The 25076-nt window shown below is 35.3% G+C and overlaps 1 protein-coding gene across 3 annotated transcripts in view; it reads right to left on the reverse strand.

Moving 5' to 3' along the window:
• The window catches only part of LOC127877338 (cytosolic carboxypeptidase 1-like), a 50347-nt gene that overhangs the window by 23187 nt on the left and 2084 nt on the right, over window positions 1-25076 (reverse strand). For all 3 annotated transcript variants that reach the window (XR_008048365.1, XM_052423074.1, XM_052423075.1), the window contains exons 3-12: window positions 24944-25074; window positions 20170-20237; window positions 16010-16076; window positions 14837-14983; window positions 13853-13984; window positions 8542-8673; window positions 7937-8083; window positions 4012-4230; window positions 3129-3244; window positions 199-1028 (exon numbers count right to left, since the gene is read on the reverse strand). Coding sequence is in view for 2 of the 3 variants with exons in the window: in XM_052423074.1 (XP_052279034.1) it covers window positions 199-1028; window positions 3129-3244; window positions 4012-4230; window positions 7937-8083; window positions 8542-8673; window positions 13853-13984; window positions 14837-14983; window positions 16010-16076; window positions 20170-20237; window positions 24944-25074 (1989 nt within the window). In the remaining variant the exon portion in view is untranslated. The remainder of the gene's footprint in view (window positions 1-198; window positions 1029-3128; window positions 3245-4011; window positions 4231-7936; window positions 8084-8541; window positions 8674-13852; window positions 13985-14836; window positions 14984-16009; window positions 16077-20169; window positions 20238-24943; window positions 25075-25076) is intronic.

A 25076-nucleotide genomic window follows, 5' to 3' on the forward strand; every position in this document is an offset into this window, starting at 1 on the left:
TAATTATTTGAGACACAAGTTCATGAAATAATTTGTATCACACAAAAAATGATTATACCAAGTTTATATTACAACTTTTTTCCAATTATTTAATATGTAATTGTAATCTTTATAAAATAATAACATAAATCATATATTGTGTACACATCAATAACAAACATCATAATACAAATATAATTATATTTGAAGCCAACCTACCTCTGTTCACCAAACTTCCTGTGATACAGGTTCTCTATATCGAAAGGTGACGTAGCACCAACAAAGTCAGGATAAGCAATCTTCTCGAATTTGTACACGCTCTTTGTGAGACGTGCTACCTCCTGGTACATCGTTGGATCATGGGGAACTTCGTACATGTCATCATCATCGTCATACAAGAAGTTCTGATCTATTTCCTCGTCTGGATCCACAATATTGGGTATAGGCGTTATGCACAGAGAACTCGTAAAGCTTGCTATAGTGTCAGAATTGTCCTTCACAATAGACTTTTTTGGTTTCCTATCCTTGCCCGGCCTTTTAGAACCTTTGGACTTTCTAGATTTTTGAACAGCGGTCTTCTTTGCAGCAGAAGACTTTGTTGACAGTGACTGGGACATTGGGAAGTCTATTGAGATTACACTAGCACCAGGTTTAGATCCCGAAGTCTCAGAGCGACTACTATAACTGTCTATGTACTCAGTATTGGCCCCTGAAAACTGGCCCCCTCTGCCACTCCCATAACAAGCACTGGGATCAGGAAAATCACTCACCGTCGTTGCCATGCGGTACATCCCTGAACTAGTTGAGGCAGACTTGCTCAAATTTCCAACCGAAAGAGGATAGATTCCACTCTTACTCTTTTCAGTCTCACAACTCTTGGTGTATTCTAGCCCAGCTTCCAGGGAACCAGTGGGTATGACTATGGACTCGTTGGTTCCCTCACTGCATTCAATCTCAAACAACTCTGGGAACAGGAAGTTGTACATTCTCAGGTCCTCAGGAGACCGCTTACAGGCCACAGGGGCCGGTTCTCCAGCCTCATCCTCATTCTACAATGTACATACAGATGAATATTCATGGACCTTATCTATGTTCTTTGTAGGAAGTCATTTGTATTATTTGGCATAAAAAACTTCTTTGATTTACCACACAGACACCATGTTTTTCAAATAGTCAAGTCAAAAAGTGGATTACGCTGGATTTAAATGCCTCATGCCTACGGTAATTCAGTCTTATTTATTCCAAATATGGGACATGATTGTTCGTTAGGATCTTGAATTCATCCATCGGTCGAAGGACGAAAAAGACGAAAATTAATATCTGACGAATAATAATGGTTTCACAGTATGTGTTATTCAGTTGCGACATTCTTGATTTATCATTCGGAATCAACGAAAACAAAACAACAAAACTGCAGACTAATAATTTAACTCATATAGTCCTACCAACCATCCCCTACCCACCCATAAATAAATGCATCATAAACAGAAATGGTCCGTGTTCTGGGAAAACGGAGCTCGATGCAAGTGTGTAGTAACGTCCCATATTAGCGTGTGCAGTCTGCGCAAGCTAATCAGAGATTACACTTTCTGCTTTTATAGTATTTTTTGTTAAAAAGAAGTCTTTTCTAAGCAAAAATCCACTTTAGGGGGAAAGAGTGAACCCTGCTTTGCCTGTGACTGCACAGGCTCATAAGGGACGACACTTTAAGGACATGCATCTAGCCCGGTGTTCCCAGAGCGCAGCTCAATTTCAGGGAGGAATTTAACCTACCGCTATTCAGGGATGAATTTAACCTACCGCTATTAAGGCACTTGCAATTTTCTGCAAGTTGATTTTTTTCACTTGCAAAATGAAAATTTACACACAATTTGGGATTTTATATATTTTTTTATTTAAAACAATACATTTCTTATAACAAATTGCTTAAAATTGTGCATTATATGTTGGCTACTTGATGCTAAATTCAGTCATCCATTTCTTAACTGTTTTGACAGCTGCTGTCGGCGTGGCTTTATCCTTAGTTTTTGGAGCTATTATGTTCTTTGCTGTATCAGCGTCCTCTGACGCCGGCCTCTTCAGAAATTTGTTCATGATTGATGAAGTTTTTTTATCGTGCAGACAGAGAGATTTTTAAAAAGTCCAATCACCGCGATGCTTATTAGCTGCAAGCGCATAGCCAACCATAGCTTGTACCAGAGTAGCTTCCCTTAAATCTTACAACAACAACAATGACGGCCAAATGTGTTTATGCAATTCTTTAACACTTTAATCGTTTAAGAAAGATTTTTATTTTGAAAATGGGAGTCTTTATTATAGAAAGTAACAAGAGCTTTGTCACAGACGTGACTATTACCCCCACATGCCACATTGACACATAATATTTTGCATGTCATCTTCACAAAAAACAGCGGACACCATGATCAATTTTTAAAACGCACTAAGTGACCCCTTGATCTAGTTTTTGACCAAGAAAGGCCCATGTTCGAACTTGGCCTTAAGATCATCTACATACAACTTCTGACCAAGTTTGGTGAAGATCAGATGAAAACTACTTGAATTAGAGAGAGCGGACAACATGCTGAATGTTTAAAACGCACTAAGTGGCCCCCTGACCTAGTTTTTGACCCAGCAAGGCCCATGTTCGAACTTGGCCTAGACATCATGTAGATACAACTTCTGACCAAGTTTAGTGAAGATCGGATGAAAACTACTTGAATTAGAGAGCGGACAACATGCTGAATGTTAAAAACGCACTAAGTGACCCAGTGACCTAGTTTTTTACCCGGCAAGGCCCATTTTTCGAACTTGGCCTAGACATTATGTAGATACAACTTCTGACCAAGTTTGGTGAAGATCGGATGAAAATTACTTGAATTAGAGAGCGGACACTTAATACGGACCGACAGACAGACCGACCGACCGACAAGTTCACTCCTATATACCCCCCTAAACTTTGTTTGTGGGGGTATAATTATCTCTCAATACTTAAAGGATTTATGGAAAAACAGGTTTGAGTAATCTGAAATTTTTACTCGCAGAAAATTGCAAGCTTTATAATTTTCAACTCGCTATCCATAAATCTCGCTCGCATTTGCGAGTATGTGAGCTAAGTTTCGGTCCCTGCAATTTTATGTAAAAAGCTTTACCTCATCAATATTGTCAGTCTTGAATCTCTCATCATCACTGTCAATGTCGTCATCATCTTCTAGAGAACTGTTGTCACTGTCACCACCGTCAATCAGGGGTTGAATGCCACTGTTTTCTAGAATTGGAGCAATGATGAAGTAGAGTACATGTATACACATATTATAATGGGAAAACAATTGCAACAAGGGTAGAGAAAGAATGTTTACATTAGAGATAGAAAATAGCTATAAATTTTGCAAGGTAAAAAATAAGTTTATGAAAGAGTGTTGCACAACAAGATTAAATCTTTGTAAATCATACAATGTAAAATGGCTGTATTATATGCAGTTTGATGGCAGGAGAAGTCTCCAATTTACTTGTTAATACCAGTCATGTAAATAGGTTTAATCTTCTTACAGGTATGTTATAAGGACATTTATTAGAGTTAAAGATTTTTCTGCCTTTCATTGCTTCGGGTAGTATTGATGAATTCTGAAATTCATTATTTTTTTTAATACAGTTTAAAAATATCATTTGGACAAAACTTCTTTATAATTAATTATTATTTAAATTTATTGTAAAATAAAGAACAAACAATAACTTTCACACACTTTTCTCTTTTTCAAAAACATTTTTTTTTCTTTCCGAATAACCTGGCATCATTTTTATTAAAACCATTTAAACCATTTGCTTAATTCTTCATCTTAACAAAACAATTCACCCTTTCTCAATAAGATGCAAGGTGAACATGGCTATATGCAAACAGCATAAAACTAGAACAGCCTGCCAGTTACTAACACTCTGTTCAGGTCTTTAATTTTATTTGATACTCTAACGAACACATCAAAGCGCGTATCTGAGTTGTAAACGTTTAGTGACAGCCAGCAGTGGAGCTGTTCAAACCTGTGCCCTGTGCAGGGTAGATCTCAGACTCCGGTATCTTGAAGGTGACCACACTGTTCACGTTAGAGATGGGCAGCTTGTTGCGCGGGCAGCACTTGCGCATGATCACGCTGGCCAGCAGAATAAGGCTCTCCATCTCACGGCACTCTATCACATCTTGCGCACTTTCGTACAGCACACGGATCCCGTTGGCCTCCACCAGAGCCTTCCGACCAGACTCTGGTCAAGATAGAATGGACAAATTTGTTGGAAAAATGTGCTTATTAAAAGCAAGTGCTTAAAGTGTCGTCCCAGAAAAGCTTGTGCAGTCCACACTGTTTGTTCAGGGACACCACTTTCTGCCTTAACTGGATTTTCATTTAGAAAGACCTCCTTCAAATGACAAATAACATAAAAAGGGAAAGTTCTGTCCCTGATTAGCCTGTGAAGACTGTACAGGCTTATACGGGACAACACTTAATGAACATGCATTAAGCTCAATATTCCCGCATTAAGGCTTAAATGTATGTGAAACTTTTGCAGCTAAGGACATGAACTGGGGTAAAATTCTCATAGAAGTGTTGTTTGTTTTTAGGCATGGGTTTGCGTCCACTTAGACTGTGTATTTAATTTTAACAATAGTCAATATACTCTTGCTAGATAAATAGATAAAAAAGAGCTGTCACCATAGGATGACTTATGCCTCCTATAAATGCTTGGTAGAAGTTATGAGCATTTTTCGAAATCTAAAAGAAAAGTGTGACGGACAGACAGTCCAATCACTATATGCCCTCCTTTGGGGGCATAAAAATGTCTTAGAATATCAAAATAAATCAGAAAGCCACATAAACTAGAGAGCGGACACCATGCTTAATCCTTGAAATGCACTAGGTGACCCAGTGACCTAGTTTTTGACCCGGCATGACCCATATTCGAACTTGACCTAGATATTGTCTTGATACCACCTCTGACCAAGTTTGGTAAAGATCAGATAAAAACTACTTCAATTAGAGAGCTAACTACGACTAATGGGATTGTTTACCCTCGGGACTTCGGTTATAAACCATTGCCCGAGCACACTGCTTAACATAAAACTCTGCATAAAAAAGCCGAAAACGGCCATAAAATGGACAGCCCGATTTTACTGGGCTGTACCATTGATATAAATAGAAAACTTTGCAGTGTTGGTGCGGTGCCTTAATAAAAATCTATTGGTTTAAAAATATCTAACCTTTATAAGAAGCGTTTAAAAGATGCAGTACTTTACAATGCCTAACGCTGTTAAAAAGCGGCGTTTTTATTGGTTGATGCACTTATAAAACGATGGCGCTGATTGGCCGAAATTTCTTATTAAGGATTGCAAGTAGGTCAATCCGTTTTATAAATAGATTTTCCCACGGCTGACGTTGTACTTTAAGAAAAAGTACACAATAATAGTTTATATGCAAAAAATATAAATGAACGAAAAAGATGATAAATCCAAAAGAACTTGGACTTGTTTTATAGTTATAAATTACTATGTTTATGTTATGTTACTGTGCTAATTATTAATTATTATCATTAATATGATGTTGTTATTGTATGTTATTGTTTGTTTTGTTTTTTAAGGAGGAGAGAGAGAAAGAATAGCCCAATTTTTATAAGTAAAGATGGTGAAAACACACATACTGCTGTATGTGGCATCATCATTACCAGACCCACTGTTCAGTATATACTGCAATGGGTTTGTTGGAGTCTTTAGACTTTGTGATCTGTGTTTTAAATGTTAGAATCCAAATAGAACTATTTTAATATAAGTCTAATAGAAAAAGGGATACACAGATGTGTAATATGTTTGAGTAACACAATAATAATACTTGAGGGTTTTCCAGATCACAAAGTGGTTGAACATTGCCACAATATGTTTACATACAAAGTCAAGTACCATTTTTATGTGTATATTTAAAGTTTAAACTAAATGCCACACAACAAGATCTAATCATTGGAGAGATATGTTTATATCTATGAACATTAATTAATAGGGATGCCAGAGCCTGATTTAACAGCTCTCAAATGTAAAGTGAAGTTGCATGTGTACATGCAATTATATGAAAAGGAAAGGAAAAAAGACAATATATGATAGCACATAGGGAGTATAACTCTCAATTATATATTAATGTTGCAATTGAGTATTGAGTTGTTAAAAAAATAAAAAATAATGAGTGCAAGTTTATGTATGTGGCTCAATGTTGAACACTTGCAGACAGGGAATATAGCCGTAATGCTCCAACATAAGACCCTGTCTGTATGGAACTTAAGGAGGATTGGGCTATGGAGAAGAGAGGTCCCCCAGAGTGGCATTAAAACAATATTTAAAAGTGGGTTTAGTAAAAACCCTTATATGTTAAGGGCAATAACTTACGTGTCTCCAAACGGTCACCTTCATAGGGCCACATAAAAATTAAGGGCAAGACAATGTGCTTTACAGTTAAAAATGAGACAAAAACAGCTAAATTTGTACAAAAGGTACATTATTTACAATATGTACAGAACTATATGCATTTATATATTTAAAATACATGTTGCCACCCTGGAGGGTTGAAAGAAGGAGAGATTTTTGGAAGTGTAGGCCGATGTGGGTGGGGGAAAAGAAGAGCCAGCAGAGGTGGTGTCACTCAGTTGTGCAAAGGGAGGTAATTGTGGTGATGGAGTCTACAATGGTTGTTTCCCCTGGACCAGAGGGAGTGCACTGTAAATGAAAAATAGTTTGTATACTATTGAAGGAAAATTTAAAATGGTAAGATGTAAAATGGTAAAAAGACCAAATATTACCAAGATGCATTAAAATAAACCCAAAAAGCTCTAATCTAACCAATATTATTAATATATTGGTGATAACAATGGAGGCAATAATACTTAAGTACCTTGTATGGTATGCAAAATGACAATTAAACAGAAAAACCGAGGCAATTTGCTATATAATATAGCAATTTAATATACAAATAAGGATATTTGCTATAAAAGTAGCAATTTTAACATGAATTAATGCAATACAAAGTAAAATGGTTGCTATGGTGTAGGAATAGCAATATTGAGATAAAAAATAAGGCAATTTGCTATATCAAATAGCAGTTTTCCACAAAAATAAGGAAATTGCTACACAAAATAGCAGTTATAACAATATTTAATGTACTCCAAGGTACGAAATTAGCAGTTTCAACAAAGTCGACAATACTTTATCCTGGATAGGGCTAAATAGGTGTTTATCATGGTATAAGGCCCTGCACCGTGCACTCCAGTCCGACATGGTTCTTCGAGTTTGAAGGGGAAAGGGTGGGGTGTCAAAGAGGAAGGGTGGGGGTGCAATGCAGCCAACAATCCCAGGTTACTGGACAGCCTCGTCCTTTCTTGTAGTAATAAATGCCATAAAATATGATTATATTAAAAAACAGAAAAATGTAAATGGTGGACTAACGAAGAGAGCCAACACCATGATAAATCCTTAAAATGCACTAAGTGACCCTGTGACCTAGTTTTTTACCCGGCATGACCCATATTCAACCTTGACCTAGATATTGTCTTGATACAACTTCTGACCAAGTTTGGTAAAGATCAGATGAAACTACTTCAATTAGAGAGCGGACACCATGATAAATCCTTAAAATGCACTAAGTGACCCAGTGATCTAGTTTTTGACTTGATCTAGATATTGTCTAGATACTTCTGACCAAGTTTGGTAAAGATCCGATGAAAACTATTTGAATTAGAGAGCGGACACGAAAAAGTGTGACAGACTGACAGACAGACTGACGGACAGTGCGAAAACTATATACCCCCTTTTCTTCCCATTTTAAGCAAATATTCTCATTAACTTTTCTCTTAACAAAAAAACTAACATAAGATCATTTAAATCAATGCAACAATGTCTGATGTAAGATGATACATATTCACTCTTTTCCTAACTTACTGAGGTTAGTGATGTTCTTGAGGACATTGAGTAGACCTTTCCTGATGGCCACGTGCCTGTGTTTGGTGTCTGTGTGGTGCCAGTCATTGTATAGTGCCAGAATATGGGGCACGTACTCTCCACCTATGGTACGCGCTGAATTGTTCCCTGTTTTAGAACAGAATTGTTTCTTCTAAATTCCATAAGCATGGCACTAAATTAATTTCCTTTGAAACACTAGACACACTAAAACATATCATAGATAAGAAGTTTTCTTTACATTTTTCATAATCATTGTAAAACCATATTATACGCAAACTAGGCCAGCCAAAGTGTTCCCGGTTAAGTAAATCTCACAAAAATCAGAACATTCATTTTGAATATTATCAACTGGTTACCGTTTATAATGAGCTAGACATGTGGCCATGCCCCCACACTCCACTGATAGTCACGATTGCAATCATGGTTCTCAACTTTAAGTTTAAACACCCAGAAATTTCCCCAAAATACCCAGGTGCAAAAGTTCAATATGACATTTTCAGGAACTAAATATTTCCATAAAAATATCATAAATGAAGATGGTAGCTTTAATTTAACAAGTTAGGACACATACAACTAATTCTTACTGGATTTTGTAAGGTTATTCAGTATATCCAGTCCAAACTTGAGGACACTTGCATGTTTGCGACTGCACTGTAGGACCACCTTGCAGATCGGCGGAATGGTGTTGTGCTTTCCAAGGTATGAGGAATTCACACCTGAAAATAGCACAATAAGTTTTTACCATAAAACCCCACGTCCATTAATTACATTGAATACCCATATTTGTTGGTCATCTTTCAGTTTTGAAAATACGTTCTATTTGATGCACATACTTATCTTTACATATTGATTATTTTTTTTAAGAAAGTCTCTTCTTAGCAAAAATCAAGTTTGGGTGGAAAGTGTCGAAAGTGGGACGACACTTTATGCACATGCATTAAACCCTTTTTTCACAGAGCATGTCCCAAAAGTATTTAGAGCTTTGCACACAAATGACTTAACACACACCCGCACTGCCATGTCACAGACTAAGCAGCCATGCCCATGGCTAAGTCCAAGTGCATATGTTGTAAGAACATTTGCAACATCAAAGTACTGACAGTACTGGTGTGACGATGCTTTTGAAAAGGATGGATATAAAAGCATCAATTTAAGTTTATCTACATCACCACAATTGTGTATGTGGGTACGAAAATTTTGGGTCAGAAAAAAAATGTGTACAAAAATGTTGGGTACAAAAATTATGCCAAAAAAATTGGTTAAAAACAAAAAATTTGGTTATGAAAACAAAATTGGGTAGGAAAAATAATTGGGTAGGAAAATAAATTTGGGTAGGAAAATAAATTTGGGTACGAAAAAACATTTGCGGGTAAGGGGAAGTAGTACCCGTGGAAAACTTGACCCGTTCAGCGAATCTGGGAGGAGGGTTACATTCTTGATCAAATATAACAAGAAATATCTTTAAAAAAATATTCGACGTGTATTTTCTGTACCACTTATCTTAAAAAAGTTTCTGTTACAGTAAAACATTTGTGGGTTATAACATTACGTTTCAGCAGATATATTCAAAACTTGACATGCTCTTTAATTACACCATGATCTTTAATTTCACAAGTATATCATACCAAACTTTATATTTCGATGTTTCCTTTCCTAAGCTAATGATAATTGTGTACGGATGTGATTTCACATGCCCATGTGTATGAACATATAATTTTTTCTCTTTTGATTATTGTTTTTTCTCTAATGCAATAAGCTTAGGCATGTTTGTTCTTTAAGTATGACAATACTTTTATGATGATTCCCGAAAGTAGGTATGAGCACATAGTCGTAAGAGCACTTGAATACGTGAGTTCGCCTATGAACACATGGTAAGGTTAACTAAAACTCCGAAATATGACCTAATATGTGTTTAAAATAGCAAACAATATCCAACAAGAGGGCCTAGAAGGCCCAAAGTCCCTCACCTGAGATAACAAGATATTATTGGGACAAATCTTCCGACCAAGTTTCATGAAAATAAATGTGGCCTCTAGAGTGTTAACAAGGTTTTACTATAGCCATATAAGGAAAAATGCCCCGCCCCCTGGCAGCCATGTTTTTCAACCAACCGGCATCATTTTTGAACTTGTCCAAGATATTATCGGGATGAATCTTCTGACCAAGTTTCATGAAGATCACACAGTAAATGTGGCCTCTAGAGTGTTAACAAGATTTTACTATAGCCATATAAGGAAAAATGCCCCGGCCCTTGGAAGCCATTTTTTTCAAGCAAACATAATTATTTTCGAACTCATCCAAGATATCATTGAGACCAATCTTCTGACCAAATTTCATGAAGATTAGACAATAAATGTGGCCTCTAGAGTGTTAACAAGGTTTTACTATAGCCATATAAGGAAAATGCCCCGCCCCTGGTGGCCATGTTTTTAAAGCAACCAAAACCATTTTTGAACTCATCCAAGATATCATTGGGACAAATCTTCTGACCAAGTTTCATGATGATCGGAAAATAAATGCAACCTCTAGTGTTAACAAGGTTTTAATACATGAATAGCCATATAAGGAAAATAGCCCCGCCCCCGTGGTGGCCATGTTTTTTTGCCAACCGGCTTCATTTTTGAACTTTTTATATAGCCATATAAGGAAAAATGCCCCGCCCCTTGGCGGCCATGTTTTTCAAGCAAACGTAACCATTTTCGAACTCATTCAAGATGTCATTAAGACAAATCTTCTGACCATATTTCATCAAGATTGGACAATAAATGTGGCGTCTAGAGTGTTAACAAGGTTTTACTATATATATAGCCATGTAAGGAAAAATGCCCCGATCTGGCGGCCATGTTTTTAAACCAACCGGCATCATTTTTTAAACTCGTCCAAGATATTATTGGGATGAATCTTCTGACCAAGTTTCATGAAGATTGGACAATAAATGTGGCCTCTAGAGTGTTAACAAGATTTTACTATAGCCATATATAGTCATATAAGGAAAAATGCCCCGCCCCATTGGCAGCCATGTTTTTCAAGCAAAGGTTACCATTTTTGTACTCATCCAAGATATCAGTGGGACAAATCTTCTGAGCAAGTTTCATGAAGATTGGAAAAAAATGTGGCCTCTAGAGTATTAACAAGGTTTTACTATAGCCATATAAGGAAAAATGCCCCGCCCCCTGGCGCCCATGTTTTTCAACCAACCGGCATCATTTTCGAACTCATCCAAGATATTATTGGGATAAATCTTCTCACCAAGTTTTATGAAGATCAGACAATAAATGTGGCTTCTAGAGTGTTAACAAGATTTTACTATAGCCATATACACTTCAACACCGTTATTTCGAAAAACCGATAATACGAAGTCACCGTTATTTCGAAGTATTTTTCGGGTCCCAATTGTGGTTCTTCTGTGTTCAATGTAAAATTTCATTGTTAATCCGAACTTCGTTAAACCGAAGAAATCGTTAATTCGAAGAGATTCTGTCGGTCCCAACACTATAATTCGCACCTTATTATCAATCTTTAATCAGAAGTCAAAACTGCAAAACACTGAGCGTAATTTCACACCTATGTCGTCTGCGCGTTGCGCGTCAAAAGCCGATAATTACACCTTTGTCGTCTGCCCGTTGCATCTTAATTTTATAATTTTGTTACAAGCTGATGACGAGGCCGACAACACAAGAATGAACTTGATATCTAATCAACGTGTGACCACATGCATCAAAAACGTAAGGCAGTTCTGCGAGCAAAACACGGGAGGAAGTGAGTTCTTCAATGTCCTTGACAAATTGGAGAAATATGTTACACGCGTCCAGTTTAGTGCTGCTAACGCCGGTGTTCAGAGAGACATCGCGTCTTATTAAAAAAAAAAGTTAATTCATTTCCGAAAATGTATTCATATGTATTTACATGCATGATGTGCTATTCATGATATTTTATATGTTCTGTAATTAGAGAAAAATAAAAAGAAGAAAAAGAATCGTTTTATTCCTCCGTTTGTTACAAGTAGAAATCTATTGCTACCTGACTAGTTTACGTTTTTAAGTAAAACAATTATTGTGAACTCCACAACGTTTTTTTTTTTACAGAATCAAAGAAGTCGTCTGTCAAATGTTTATTACGAATTAATGTTAATCCGAAATTTTTTTAACGGTCCGGACTACTTCGAAATAACGGTGTTGAAGTGTATAGCCATATAAGGAAAAATGCTCCGCCCCTTGGCAGCCATGTTTTTCAAGCAAACGTTACCATTTTCGAACTCATCCAAGATATCATTGAAACCAATCTTCTGACCAAATTTCATGAAGATTGGACAATAAATGTGGCCTCTAGAGAGTTAACAAGGCAAATGTTGACGCCGCACAACCCACAACGGACAAAAAGCGAACACAAAAGCTCACCATGAGCACGTTGTGCTTAGGTGAGCTAAAAAACGAATGAATTATCAAAAATGGTATATGCACTGATGTGGCTCTGTAATTTCTGTTTGAAAAGTTTATTAAATATGCAAAATGAGAAAGCACGCATAAAAGCAAGTTTCATAGATATCGTACAGCTATTATGTTGTTTATATACCATATTCGCTATAAAGTTCACAAATGGCAGGTTCGAAATTATTCGTTTTCTTTACACTCATGATTGCGTTAAACGTTAATTATACACGTTTTCATTCCCAATTTATTTACAAAATCACGACAAATGTCAAATACAATACAGAAAATGCATAGTTGTTTCATTGATCTATAAACATATAATGGATTGAATATAACTGATTTAAAATTAATGTTTTCGAAGTATTATCAAATCTTTTTCCCAGAATATGCTGTCCTATTTATTGCTGAGCTTCCTTTACCTTTATCAATGATAATCAGCGAGGTATGCCGATTAGAAAAATCTAGCTACATGTATCTCAAACGGACTGTCTTGGTCTTTTACATAGGTCGCCATTGTCAAGAATTTTTTCATGGTATGATAACTTAGACGAGCTGCTTTGCAGCATCGTCAAAATGTGTCTTGCACATCTACACTTTATGGTGGTTACATGTAACAAGTTTCAATTCAATCACTTCAGAAATGTGGAAGGTTTTTTGCTGAACACACTTAAAATTTAACTGGCATATAAATCAGGAACGTCTGGATCACTGGCCATGAAAAATCTTTCTTGCAGATCTAGGCATCATAGTGATGACATATTTTCAGTTTTAATTCAATAGCTTAAAAAATCTAGCTACATGTATCTCAAACGGACTGCCTTGGTCTTTTACATAGGTCGCCATTGTCAAGAATTTTTTCATGGTATGATAACTTAGACGAGCTGCTTTGCAGCATCGTCAAAATGTGTCTTGCACATCTACACTTTATGGTGGTTACATGTAACAAGTTTCAATTCAATCACTTCAGAAATGTGGAAGGTTTTTTGCTGAACACACTTAAAATTTAACTGGCATATAAATCAGGAACGTCTGGATCACTGGCCATGAAAAATCTGTCTTGCAGATCTAGGCATCATAGTGATGACATATTTTCAGTTTTAATTCAATAGCTTAAAAAAAGTGGAATAAACTATCTCCACAAATTTATAATCTTTCTCGCAGACACACTTAGAAACTAACTGAAACACTAAAAGACATCAGACTTCTTGATTCCTATATACCTTGTGTTAAACATCAAATGCGGGGGTATACATTTTATACTATTAAAGGTTGAGCATAAAATGTATATTGAAAACCTTCATAATCTTCATTGTGGAAAAATAACCTGTGACTCTATTGCAACCTTAGTTTATACATTTAATAATAAATTGATTGTATGTAGGGCTGGAAATTCTCTGCTGCACGTCTTTTTGGACAAAATTGTAATTGTTGCTTGTGAGACCAGGAATGTTATTTAATGACTCACTGTTATTTGTGTAGAGTTTGAACACTGGCAACAGCAACTGCAGGTTTCTGAAGTTAGTGATGTTGTTCTTGATCAAGTTCAAGGTAACCAATAAGGCACGGTTCAGTCGAGCTTTCAGGGCAAATTTCCTGTCTGCAATGAGAATATAATTATATTACACATATTAACTAAAGGAAAAGCCGATGCAACTTCATAACAGTTTATAATGTACAATGTAAGCTATCAGAGAACAAGAGATGTGTTTGTCAGAAACACAATGCCCCCTATTGCGCCGCTTTAAAAATAAAATTTCAATATATCATTTGGCATGTTTAGAAATTATCTCCCTTTTAAAGCTTTTTACTTCCCTTGGATTGTATTTTTTGACTTTTGACCTTGAAGGATGACCTTGACCTTTCACCACTCAAAATGTGCAGCTTCATGAAATACACATGCATGCCAAATATCAAGTTGCTATATTCCATATTGCAAAAGTTATGGCCAATGTTAAAGTTTTTGGACGGACGTACGTACGGACAGACAGACAGTTCAAATGCTATATGCCACCCTACCGGGGGCATAAAAAAAATACTTCTTAGCTTTTTTATTCTTTAACTGACCACAAGAAGTGCACCTGTGCTGCCTTTTAGACAAGAGTGTACCCACTAGGCACCCAGCCTACACTTAACACAATAATAGCACCCACCTTTCTGACCAACAGTGGCCAGAACAAAAGCTGGACATCTTATACTAAACACAATACTAGAACCCACCTTTCTAACCCACTTTGGCCAATCCACTTGCTGGACATCTAACACTCAATGGAGTAACAGCACCAACAAGAGGTCATGGGTTTGATACTCACTGTTGAAATATTCTTTTGATCTCGCCAAAAGACATCAAGTACTGGCTCTACCCAGGAGAAAGACTCGAATGTTTCAATAAGACTTCTCTTTCCATGCAATCAAGCTTAAATAAACAGGTTTAAACCATTGTTGCACCCACCTTTCTGCCCAACCCTTGCCAGCACATGGTGGCAGGTCAACATGAAGTCATCTGAGGGACTGTTATCCTCCGCCTCCTGTACAAGCGTCTGGAACACGATGTTCGTGGCATTCACACTCACAAAGGCACTCGCCTTCTTACCCACCTCTGAAACATGACAATCAATGGATGCTTGTTTACTTGTTTTTAGAACAATGGGCACACAATTAAAAAGAAAGGTATTAATAGCAAATTAACACTCCACATTGGATTTTTTTGTTAAATATGCATTCATGAACAACCATCAAACAATATTGGAATATACGTATCATTTTCATTGAAAATTGTGCAAAAATGTGTATTAGTGATATAAAGCCTTTACACTGGCCTCAAATTTTGAAAGCATGCATTGTAAAGCGGTGACATGTTAGCTTTTACTTCTATTTGTCCTGTGTTCAAAACCCATGAAAGTCACTTTTTTTATATAAATTTTCCATTTTATCTTGTTATTATAACTTTTTAAACTATTCCAAATAGAACAGTTTTGTAAGATTATTCATTCAATTACATTTTTTGACAAGACCCACCTGAGACCTGAATGAACTAAGTTTTGAACAGCTTTTACTATGCTTTAAGAACCATTTTTGAACTAAGACCGACATCTTTTTAACGAACCATATCCATTTTAAAACATGGCCCAGATTTGATTAGAAGAAATGCTCTAAGCATGAGAATTGGCCAAAAAGTGACTTCTAGAGTGTAAACAATGTTTCACTTTAGCCATATATGGAAAACTGCCCTGCACCCTGGCAGCCATTATTTTCAACAGACCAGAACCTTTTTTTTACTCAGCTGAGATATGATTGGGACAAATGTTATATGCGAGTTTCATAAAGATAGGGCAATAAATGTGACCTCAGGAGTGTTCACAAAGGTTGACTATAGCCATACATGTATACAATTAACTGAACTGTTCCCTGGTAGCTTTTTTCTGTCAACAGACTGGAACCATTTCCCAATTAGCATGTTATATCATTGTGACAAAAATCTGCTGAGTTCGTGGTAAATATTATAGATCAACTAATATGACTTAAGAATTTTAACAAGATCTTATTTATGTTGCCTTAAAGACAACATGGGACAAATGATGGACAAATATTTGTCTTTACAAAGTAAAAAACACACTTTACTTACGAGTTTTACCCAAGAGCTCACTGCATATATTGATGATGTTGACAAGAACAGCCCGATCTGTTGCATTCTGTACATAAAATAAACAACAAAACACATTTGAACAATTGAAGCAAGGAGACAAAATTTGTCCAAAGACAACAAGTTTGACTTTCATTCCGCTATGATTGTATAAATTAATGTACCTTTTCTATCAAAAAGCTAATATAATGACCACAAAAACATTATTTAAAGTAGAATATCTGTAAAATGTGTATTGTTTATGATAATTTAAAGATTACAATTTATAAAACTGAACAAGCAATATGACCATGCCAAAAATTCAATTTTTGACATTTTTACAAAAACAATTTAGGTGCAGTGAATGAACTATGCATGCAAGGTCTGCATATAAGCTGCATGTACCTGTACAGAAAATAAAAGCACAATGCTCGAGTTCTTGAGCAGAAACCATTTTTCTATTTAAAAACAAATTACCTTGACTCAACTGGCCAATATAAGTTACTGAAGGCAAACTTTACATATTATGTTTTCAGCGAAAATGACATTGACCTGCAGGTAAGAGTTATGGACCTTAATCTGTGACTGTGCATAATGATCCTCAAAACATCTAGATAAACCTTCAACAGGTTAAAAAATTAATGCATAATACCTTTATGAATCTCAAATAAATGTTGATAAATGTTTGACTTTTGGCATGAAAACACATAGAACCACCAGAAGTTATAATATCATTTCTCAAATACCAGATATTACACAGTGAAAATAAATATTTGTTTCAACTATAAGAAAATAACTGCACACATTAAGTACCCAGAAAATCACACATCAAACAAAGCAACCCTATTTAATTGGGGTTTTAACAGTTCTGTTCTGGTTTGCAAAAAATCTGCATAATTACAATAATTCCCTGATATTTCTGTACCTACCAATCTATAAACAAGAGTGCCTTAAAGGCCCAAAGTCGCTCACCTGAGATAACAAGATATTATTGGGACAAATCTTCTGACCAAGTTTCATGACGATCAGAAAATAAACCTCTAGAGTGTTAACAAGGTTTTACTATAGCCATATAAGGAAAAATGCCCCGCCCCCTGGCAACCATGTTTTTCAACCAACCAGCATCGTTTTTGACAACTTCCAAGATATTATCGGGATGAATCTTCTGACCAAGTCTCATTAAGATCGGACAGTAAATGTGGCCTCTAGAGTGTTAACAAGATTTTAATATAGCCATATAAGGAAAAATGCCCCGCCCCTTGGAAGCCATGTTTTTCAAGCAAACATAATTATTTTCGAACTCATCCAAGATATCATTGAGACCAATATTCTGACCAAATTTCATAAAGATCGGACAATAAATGTGGCCTCTGAAGTGTTCACAAGGCAAATGTTGACGGCGCACGACGCACGATACACGACGCACGACGGACAAAAGGCAATCACAAAAGCTCACCATGAGCACGTTGTGCTCAGGTGAGCTAAAAAGGGAGACAACTCTGTCAATTCAACATAATTTTTCCATTTTGCAGTTACATTCCTTGACATGCTAAACTAGAGTGTTCACAAGCTGTTTTTACTATATAAATATAAGGAAAATGACCCCCCCCCCCAGCGACCATGCTTTTTTACCGATCCGAACCATTTTCGAACTCAACCGTCATATTTAGAAAACACAATTGACTGGCGGCCATGTTTTTCAACGGACTAAAACCATTTTTGAACTCAACCAACATATTATTGAGACAAACATTTTGACAAAGTTACCTGAAGATTGGGCATCAAATGTGACTTCTACAGTGTTCATAAGGTTTTTATTTTTTTGACCTAGTGACCTAGTTTTTGACCCAGCATGACCCAGTTTCGAACTCAGTCGAGGTATCAATGGGACAAATGTTCTGACCAAGTTTCATGAAGATCGGACAATAAATGTGGCCTCTAGAGTGTTCACAAGGCAAATGTTGACGGCCGACGACATACGACAGACAAAAGGCGATCACAAAAGCTCACCATGAGCACGTTGTGCTCAAGTGAGCTAAAAATATAAACACTTTTACTATTTCTAACACATTGCCACAACATTTACATTTCTGTCATTCTAATATACTTGAAAGTCTACAAGCTGTCCTGTATATTTTACATTATATAACAACTACTGCTGTCTACATTACGAACAATGGCAGGGTGAAATAAAGGGTAACATGGTGCAACTGCATTGCTAACTGGAGCCCTGAACTTTAACTAGCCTTTTCTTTGTGAAAGATAATAATCATTTCCCTCTAACATCCTCTGCAAAGATCGCTAAATCATTAGTGAACAGAACATTACTGCCTAAAGCCAGCAGTTAAGTGACCCATCAAAATCAACCAATTACAAGCACCGGTACTAGATTTTTTTAACAGTCTCAAGTTTGAGTAATTTTAAATGGACCTCATTTATTGTAAAAGCCTTTGTTTAAGATTGTCAGCAGAGACTGGCCATAATATCATTACACCAACAACAGAGCTTAACATGATCACACAGTTACAATGTCTACTCTTACCTCTAGAATGTATAATGCATTTCTATGATAATATCTGGAAGCCCTCCCCTGACATAAAACATGCATCATCATGCATATACACAGTCTACATACAGATTTACACTTATACACAGTCTACATGCAAATTAAGAATTTCATGCCTTATTAAATACTGGAAATTGGACACTACATGTATGTCATAACATCCAGAAAGTTAATGAGCTTGAAAAAAGATGCACTGACATCAATCCAGTTGCAGTTTTAGTTCATTAAACAGCACATTTGCAATATCAGATAGATTTCTGGTGTAATTTCCTTCCGCTATTGGTCGTAGACCAGTTAAGTATATTTCTTGGTTTCAAATTATGCATGTAGATTCAAAAGTGATCACAGAAACAAATACATGTATTGCTGCTCCACTCGCGAATTTATTTGTTCCAATGATAACTATTGGGTAAAAATCTATAATCTTCTGAAATCAACAAACTTTCTTTTCATTAAACGCTCTTCCGCTACCGCTTATATTTAAATTGTAATTTAAAAATCAATATGTCCTTACAAACCACTTATATGGTTTAAATACCTGTACATAGTTTACAAACATGCTGTTAAAAATAACTAAATTCATTATCATAAGGCAAGTGACAACGAACCATGTCAAAAATATTGCATTTCAAACACAAAATGTTGTGAATAGGGAAAAGCACAACTTATCTCGGTTTACATGTGAATCTACAGGGTATTTAATAAAAGAAACATATTAAATACTCAAAATCAACAAATATTTTGATTTTTTTTCCCGTAAGATAAAGTTAACCCATAACAAATAAGTGTTCCTTATAGCAATAGCCAACAATTCAAAGCTAGATGTTGTATGGTAACATAGGTTAAACAAGCATTTTGTTTTTACTTTTTGTGCGACAATATATTCCATGTTAATGTCCCGCCACAATATCCGAACATTTAGGAGGGAAAGCAAGACTGGCTTTGGGCCCGGCAACGACGTATTCAAGAAAACTATGTGGAGCTTTCAAAGCTGCCTGAAGCCAATCTCATGTTTGCTCGTAAATGTCTGGAAATCTTAGCTGGAAATTCGCATGGAATATATTTTGACACAAAAATAAAAACGAGAATTTTGTATTGTGCTAAATCTATGTTACCAGACGACATTAAGCATTGAAATTTAGGCTGTTGCTATAAGATACATTGAGTGTTTATGTGTTAACTTTATTTTTCAAAATATTGTATAAAATATTCTTTGATTTTGAGTGTTTGTAGGCTTTTTATGCAGACTCTCCTTTTATTCTAATTTGTATCTGATATTCATACACTTTACTTCTACTTTCACATAATTTTACAAAAGAAATATAACATCACCTAAGATTGTGAAATACAAAATAAATATAACCACACATGTATTGAAACATTTCAAACCTGTTGACCCTAACTTATTGCTGGGGTTTCATTAAGATTAAAAGAAGGAGAATGATGTACAAAAGAAGAAGGGCATTTTTTAATTTGTCTGTACTAAGACTTCAAAAAGTAACCTGATATTTTTAAATAGTTTGGTCAAATAGCGGGATGTTTTATCCATCTGCCGGGTCTTAATGAAAACCCTGTAATTATCTTATCACTAACTTACCTTGAGTGTTTGTAGCAACAGTTCAAGCTGTGATTGGTTCTTTAAGATGGAATCCCTGTGGATTTTCTCTGAAAATAGCAATATCCCTCTGATACTGCATGTCGTAATTTGAAGCAATTTGATTCATAAAAATACATCTGGAGCATAATCTAATTTTACCATAGGAGCATGGTTTTAAAAAAACTCTGAAAAGAATCACTATATAATGTTAAAAACCAAAATGCAAGTACAGTGTTTAATTCATATTGTTACATATTTTTGGAAACTTGATATTTTATTACAAAACAATCGCTGTTCATAGACTTTTAAACTATTATACGCAATAACAGACACTATGACAATTTCTTTTCAGCTCCTGAATTCTGTTTTTGTTTAACATGCAATATTAGAAAGTATCTTAATGTAATCTGTTTTTGTGTGTTTTTATGATGTTGTCATGCTAAATTTTAAGGTAGTGCAACTGTAATCATTTCCCGCATTTTTTTGTAAGATCGGTTGACGTCGGCTAATGTCGGTAAATATCCTACCTTAAGTCATGACATATCTGTTTTGTTTGGTTTATTATTTGCAAAGTATAAAGCTTTAATAAAAACATGTTTTATATAATTCAATAATAGATTGTATCGATGATATGCATAGTACAATATATTTTATGACGTCAAAATAGATTTTTCTTTAAAAATTGTGTAAAAAAAGGACCGAAAGTAATATATTTTCGCGACAACATAAAAAACAACAATCGTGAATCATAACCAAAAAGACGGTTAACGAGTAAAAAAGAAGTAGCAAAAAAGAAAAAGATCTGTACGTAGAGTGCAGTAACATTGACTGCCAGTTGGTAAACACTGCAGCGTATGGTAAACCTCGCACAGTCAAAGACAATGGGAAAAATGGACCTGGAAAAGTGGAATATATGTACCTGCTTTGTTGTCAACACAAAACTTGAAACAGGTAAGGTCACAGATATATGATCAGAGCGTTTATATAAAATACACATACGGTAATCATTTATAAAGACATTTAGTTCAAAGATGTACATTATGGGCATTATTATCAATATATTATAGTCTTTGTCTATGCTATATTTACTGTAAACATAGAGATACAGTAACCAGAAGTAAATGTGTATTTTTTTTAGATCTTGTACTTACTTTTATCTTTGCTATAGTTATTTTTGTTTCTGCATTTAGCAATCGTGGACAGCCTGGGTGGATCATCCCATGTAAACAATATGCTGTGAGCCTGTCCACATTAAACCTCAAAACAATATCGGACACCAACTTAAAAATAATGGAACAGCCAGCTGGTGAGGTGATGGAGCAAGTTGCGACTGAATCAGCTAGGATTGCAGCTAACAATGCTATCTTAAATCAAATGACATAAGAATCTATTATTTGGATTATCAGTGGTAACAATAAATTTTTGCATCATTACATGGAAAACATCATACTTTATAAAATGTGTTGTAAAACCAATTATCTATGTTGACCGCCAATCTCACAAGTGTAAGTTAGGCAACGTTTGGCAGGCCTTTTTATAGAATTCCTGCGGGTCAGAATGTCTGACCCATTCCCAATTCAAAATACAAGTATTTTCGCCCAATTAGCTGAAAATTTTCCCAATCCTAGAATAATAGCCAAAATAATATGTCAAAAATAACAATCATCTTCTTAAAACATCATGGTTTTGTTCTTCTATATTAAAACAAATTTCATGGCTGGTAGATCAGCAGTTCACACATTTTATGGCTGGTAGATCAGCAGTATCATTATTAACCTATTAAAATTCCAATATATTATGTTAAGTTGCATTCTTAATGTGATATTGCATGTCAATATTTTACTAGATTGCAATGTCAACTATGTTTCCAGTTGAAGGAAGGGAACTCCCGCAGGTTACTCATATGCATCGGTGGAAGTCCAGTCTGGTAGTCAGTTCGCAACATTCGTCATGCCAACTGTTCCAATAAGTCAAGAGGCTTTACAAGTTACAGGCATTTCAATTACTGATGGGACAATGACATTCATTGGATAAGTTGTGCAGCAAGTGTCGGGACAATGGCATTCATTGGATAAGTTGTGCAGCCAGTGTCAACATGAGTGGCTGTCGAAAGAATTATACATTGGCTTGAAAAGTTTTAAAATGTGTGCTTAGTTGTTCATAATGGTCGTCGTTCTGATTTAACAATTTTTGTTTCAATCTTGGTAAATGTAAGTGCAATTTATATTTTGTATAACTACACTTTTATCGATTCTCTATCAATATTCAGAAAATTATATCCAAAGCAGTCCTTGAAGCAAGTTGATTTAGTTTTACAATTGCTTGGTGAAACATACAATGTACATGATGCTATGGCAGATGTGGCAGCACTAAGAAAGTTGCTCCAATTTGTGAATTACTCTTTAAAAGATCTTCTGACCCACAGCTTTTCCCCATTGGCTGTGTCAAAAAAATTGCTTTCAACAGTGCTAAAGCCCAGAACTGTCCAACATTGAGCCCACTCATTTTATGAAGTGTAATGAAAAGGCCTACGCCGCTGAAAATATTGCTGGGTCAGGGCTAAAACTTGTGTATTTGACAATGCTTAATAACAGGGGTGGAGAGGTAGCAATACGTGATGTTTTCATTTTAAAAAATGCTGAAGGCTTGCCTAGAGTCACTTATTCTAAAAAGTATTACATGAAGTTGTTCTTAAAATATGTAAGTACGTAAACGAATGATTTGAAAGAAAATTTCAATTACATGTTTTATTTCAGTACCTTCAGTAGTTTTTCAGTAATTACAGTAGTCAGATTGTGTGCATTTCTTTATTTATTTTTCAGTTACAGTGATTTCAACTAAGGTTAGAAATATGGTACTGCATAATCTCCATAGTGCTCTTTATAAGTGCACAAAATTTCATCAAAGCACCCTTAGTACTTATCGTAGGATCCATTTTGTGTGATTTTTTGTTTCTATTTTTAGTAACAGCGACCTGATCAATCACATTAGGTGAAAAATGAAAGGTTGCACTTAATCCCTACATTGCCTTTTATATGCATGCCAAGTTTCACCAAATTTGCTTGAGTATTTGTAACTAACTGCAATATTAAGTGTAGAAAGCCCTGCCCATGTCAAAGGAACTTATAAGTATTATATTTATATTTAGTTTCGTTTTGAAATTTTGCATTTAATATTTTTGTTTGTACATTGTTATTAAATGAATACAAGCTTGTTAGGTAGGTGGTCATTTGAATTTAAATCTAACAATGTTATAGATCTTGGTTAATAACAGAGACAAATACTTAGTATACAACTTTGTATTTTTTTTTCACTTTTCAGACCTACTTATGCCACCACCCCCAACCCCCACCTCACCAACGCCATCCCTACATTGGCAGGTTTAGCATAACTGCATAATGTATTAAATATATGTATAAAGAGAGTAAGAACATTGAAGGTGTTAACTGAATTGGTAAATGACTCTGTTTATATTGCATATTTTGACAATTTGCCATTATGTGGTTTTGAATTTCTTTAAAAATATTTCTTATAGTCCTATTAGATTTTAGTGAATTGTTCAAAATATACACGGGCAAATTGCTTTTTTTACTTTGATTTAAGCTCATCACATGTCTCTGCTAAAATATAAATGCTTAAATTCCAAACAAATAACATACAACTTATAAAAAAAGAGAAAATATTGTATGGGTGATTTTTGCATACACTAGTTGAGCTTGTAGTTTTGAAGGACCTTACATAATAAATAAGATTTTTTTCATTATTTGTATCACTCAATTGTCTTGTATTATATTATTTTATCATCTACAATCATATTCTGTACTAAATATTATATTTAGTAATAATAAATTATACAAACATTGTTAACAAAAAATGCTAAAAATATGAGTTTATTGAATTTATTTATCCCCAGGGGTAATTTAATTTAGCAGAAAATTCAAATTATGGGTCATCATACAGAAAAAATCACGAACATTTTTTTTGCATGGAAAGCCACCCTAAAAATTTGTAATAAGACCACATAATGTATGAAGTTTATGAAAATAATACTTTTAATGCGTTTTGGAATATTGCCCATTACAGTTGTACTACCTTAAATTCATCTTGTATTCAAATGCAAGGGATATTTAATGTCTCAGACATTGATGTCATGTATTTATTATTGATCTGCATTCCAATACTTATCACAAGTAAATAAAGTAATAGATTTGTTCATTTGGAAAAATTAACATGCCACCCACCATTAACTTAAAGTCGTCATTAAACTTCTCCCTAAATTTGGAAAACAAAGAGTTACTCAATCTAATTTTGGCAAAAGAAGAAGTCATTTATCCCTTAATTTTTTGGCTAGGATGACTGCTTTGATGTATCAGTCTATATAGACCATGACATCAAGCGGGTGTGACCAGTTTTGAACCTAGGGGCATAATTTAAACAAAAATATGATGCTACATATCAAGTACCAGGGTTTCAATACTCTTTGCCTTATGGCTTCATTTGAAAATGATGTTTTGTGATATATAAGTCAATATAACCTATGACCTCAAGGCATGACCAGTTTTTATCCTAGAGACAAAACATAACTTTGTAGAGGACAACAATTTGGTTTTACATACCAAATACAACACCTGTTAACCTTGCGATTTTTTTATGCTTTTGTTTATTTTTATTAAGTAGTCTCATGGAGTGATTAAAATACTCCTTTATAAGGCCAAATAACATTGACCTAGCCCCACGCTTTCAAACCATAATTATTGACTGCAGCAGTGCTAACCTTGAGTGGTGATGATCTGGAAGATCTTGCAGGTGATGTAGCGTATCTGCTGCAAGTCATCTCCACTCTGGTGCTTGGCGGCCTTTCCTCCCAGCTTTTCCAGCTGCTGGAACATCGTCTGTAGCCGCGTGCT

The sequence above is a fragment of the Dreissena polymorpha genome, chromosome 4, assembly GCF_020536995.1.
Source record: "Dreissena polymorpha isolate Duluth1 chromosome 4, UMN_Dpol_1.0, whole genome shotgun sequence".
Lineage (NCBI taxonomy): Eukaryota > Metazoa > Mollusca > Bivalvia > Myida > Dreissenidae > Dreissena > Dreissena polymorpha.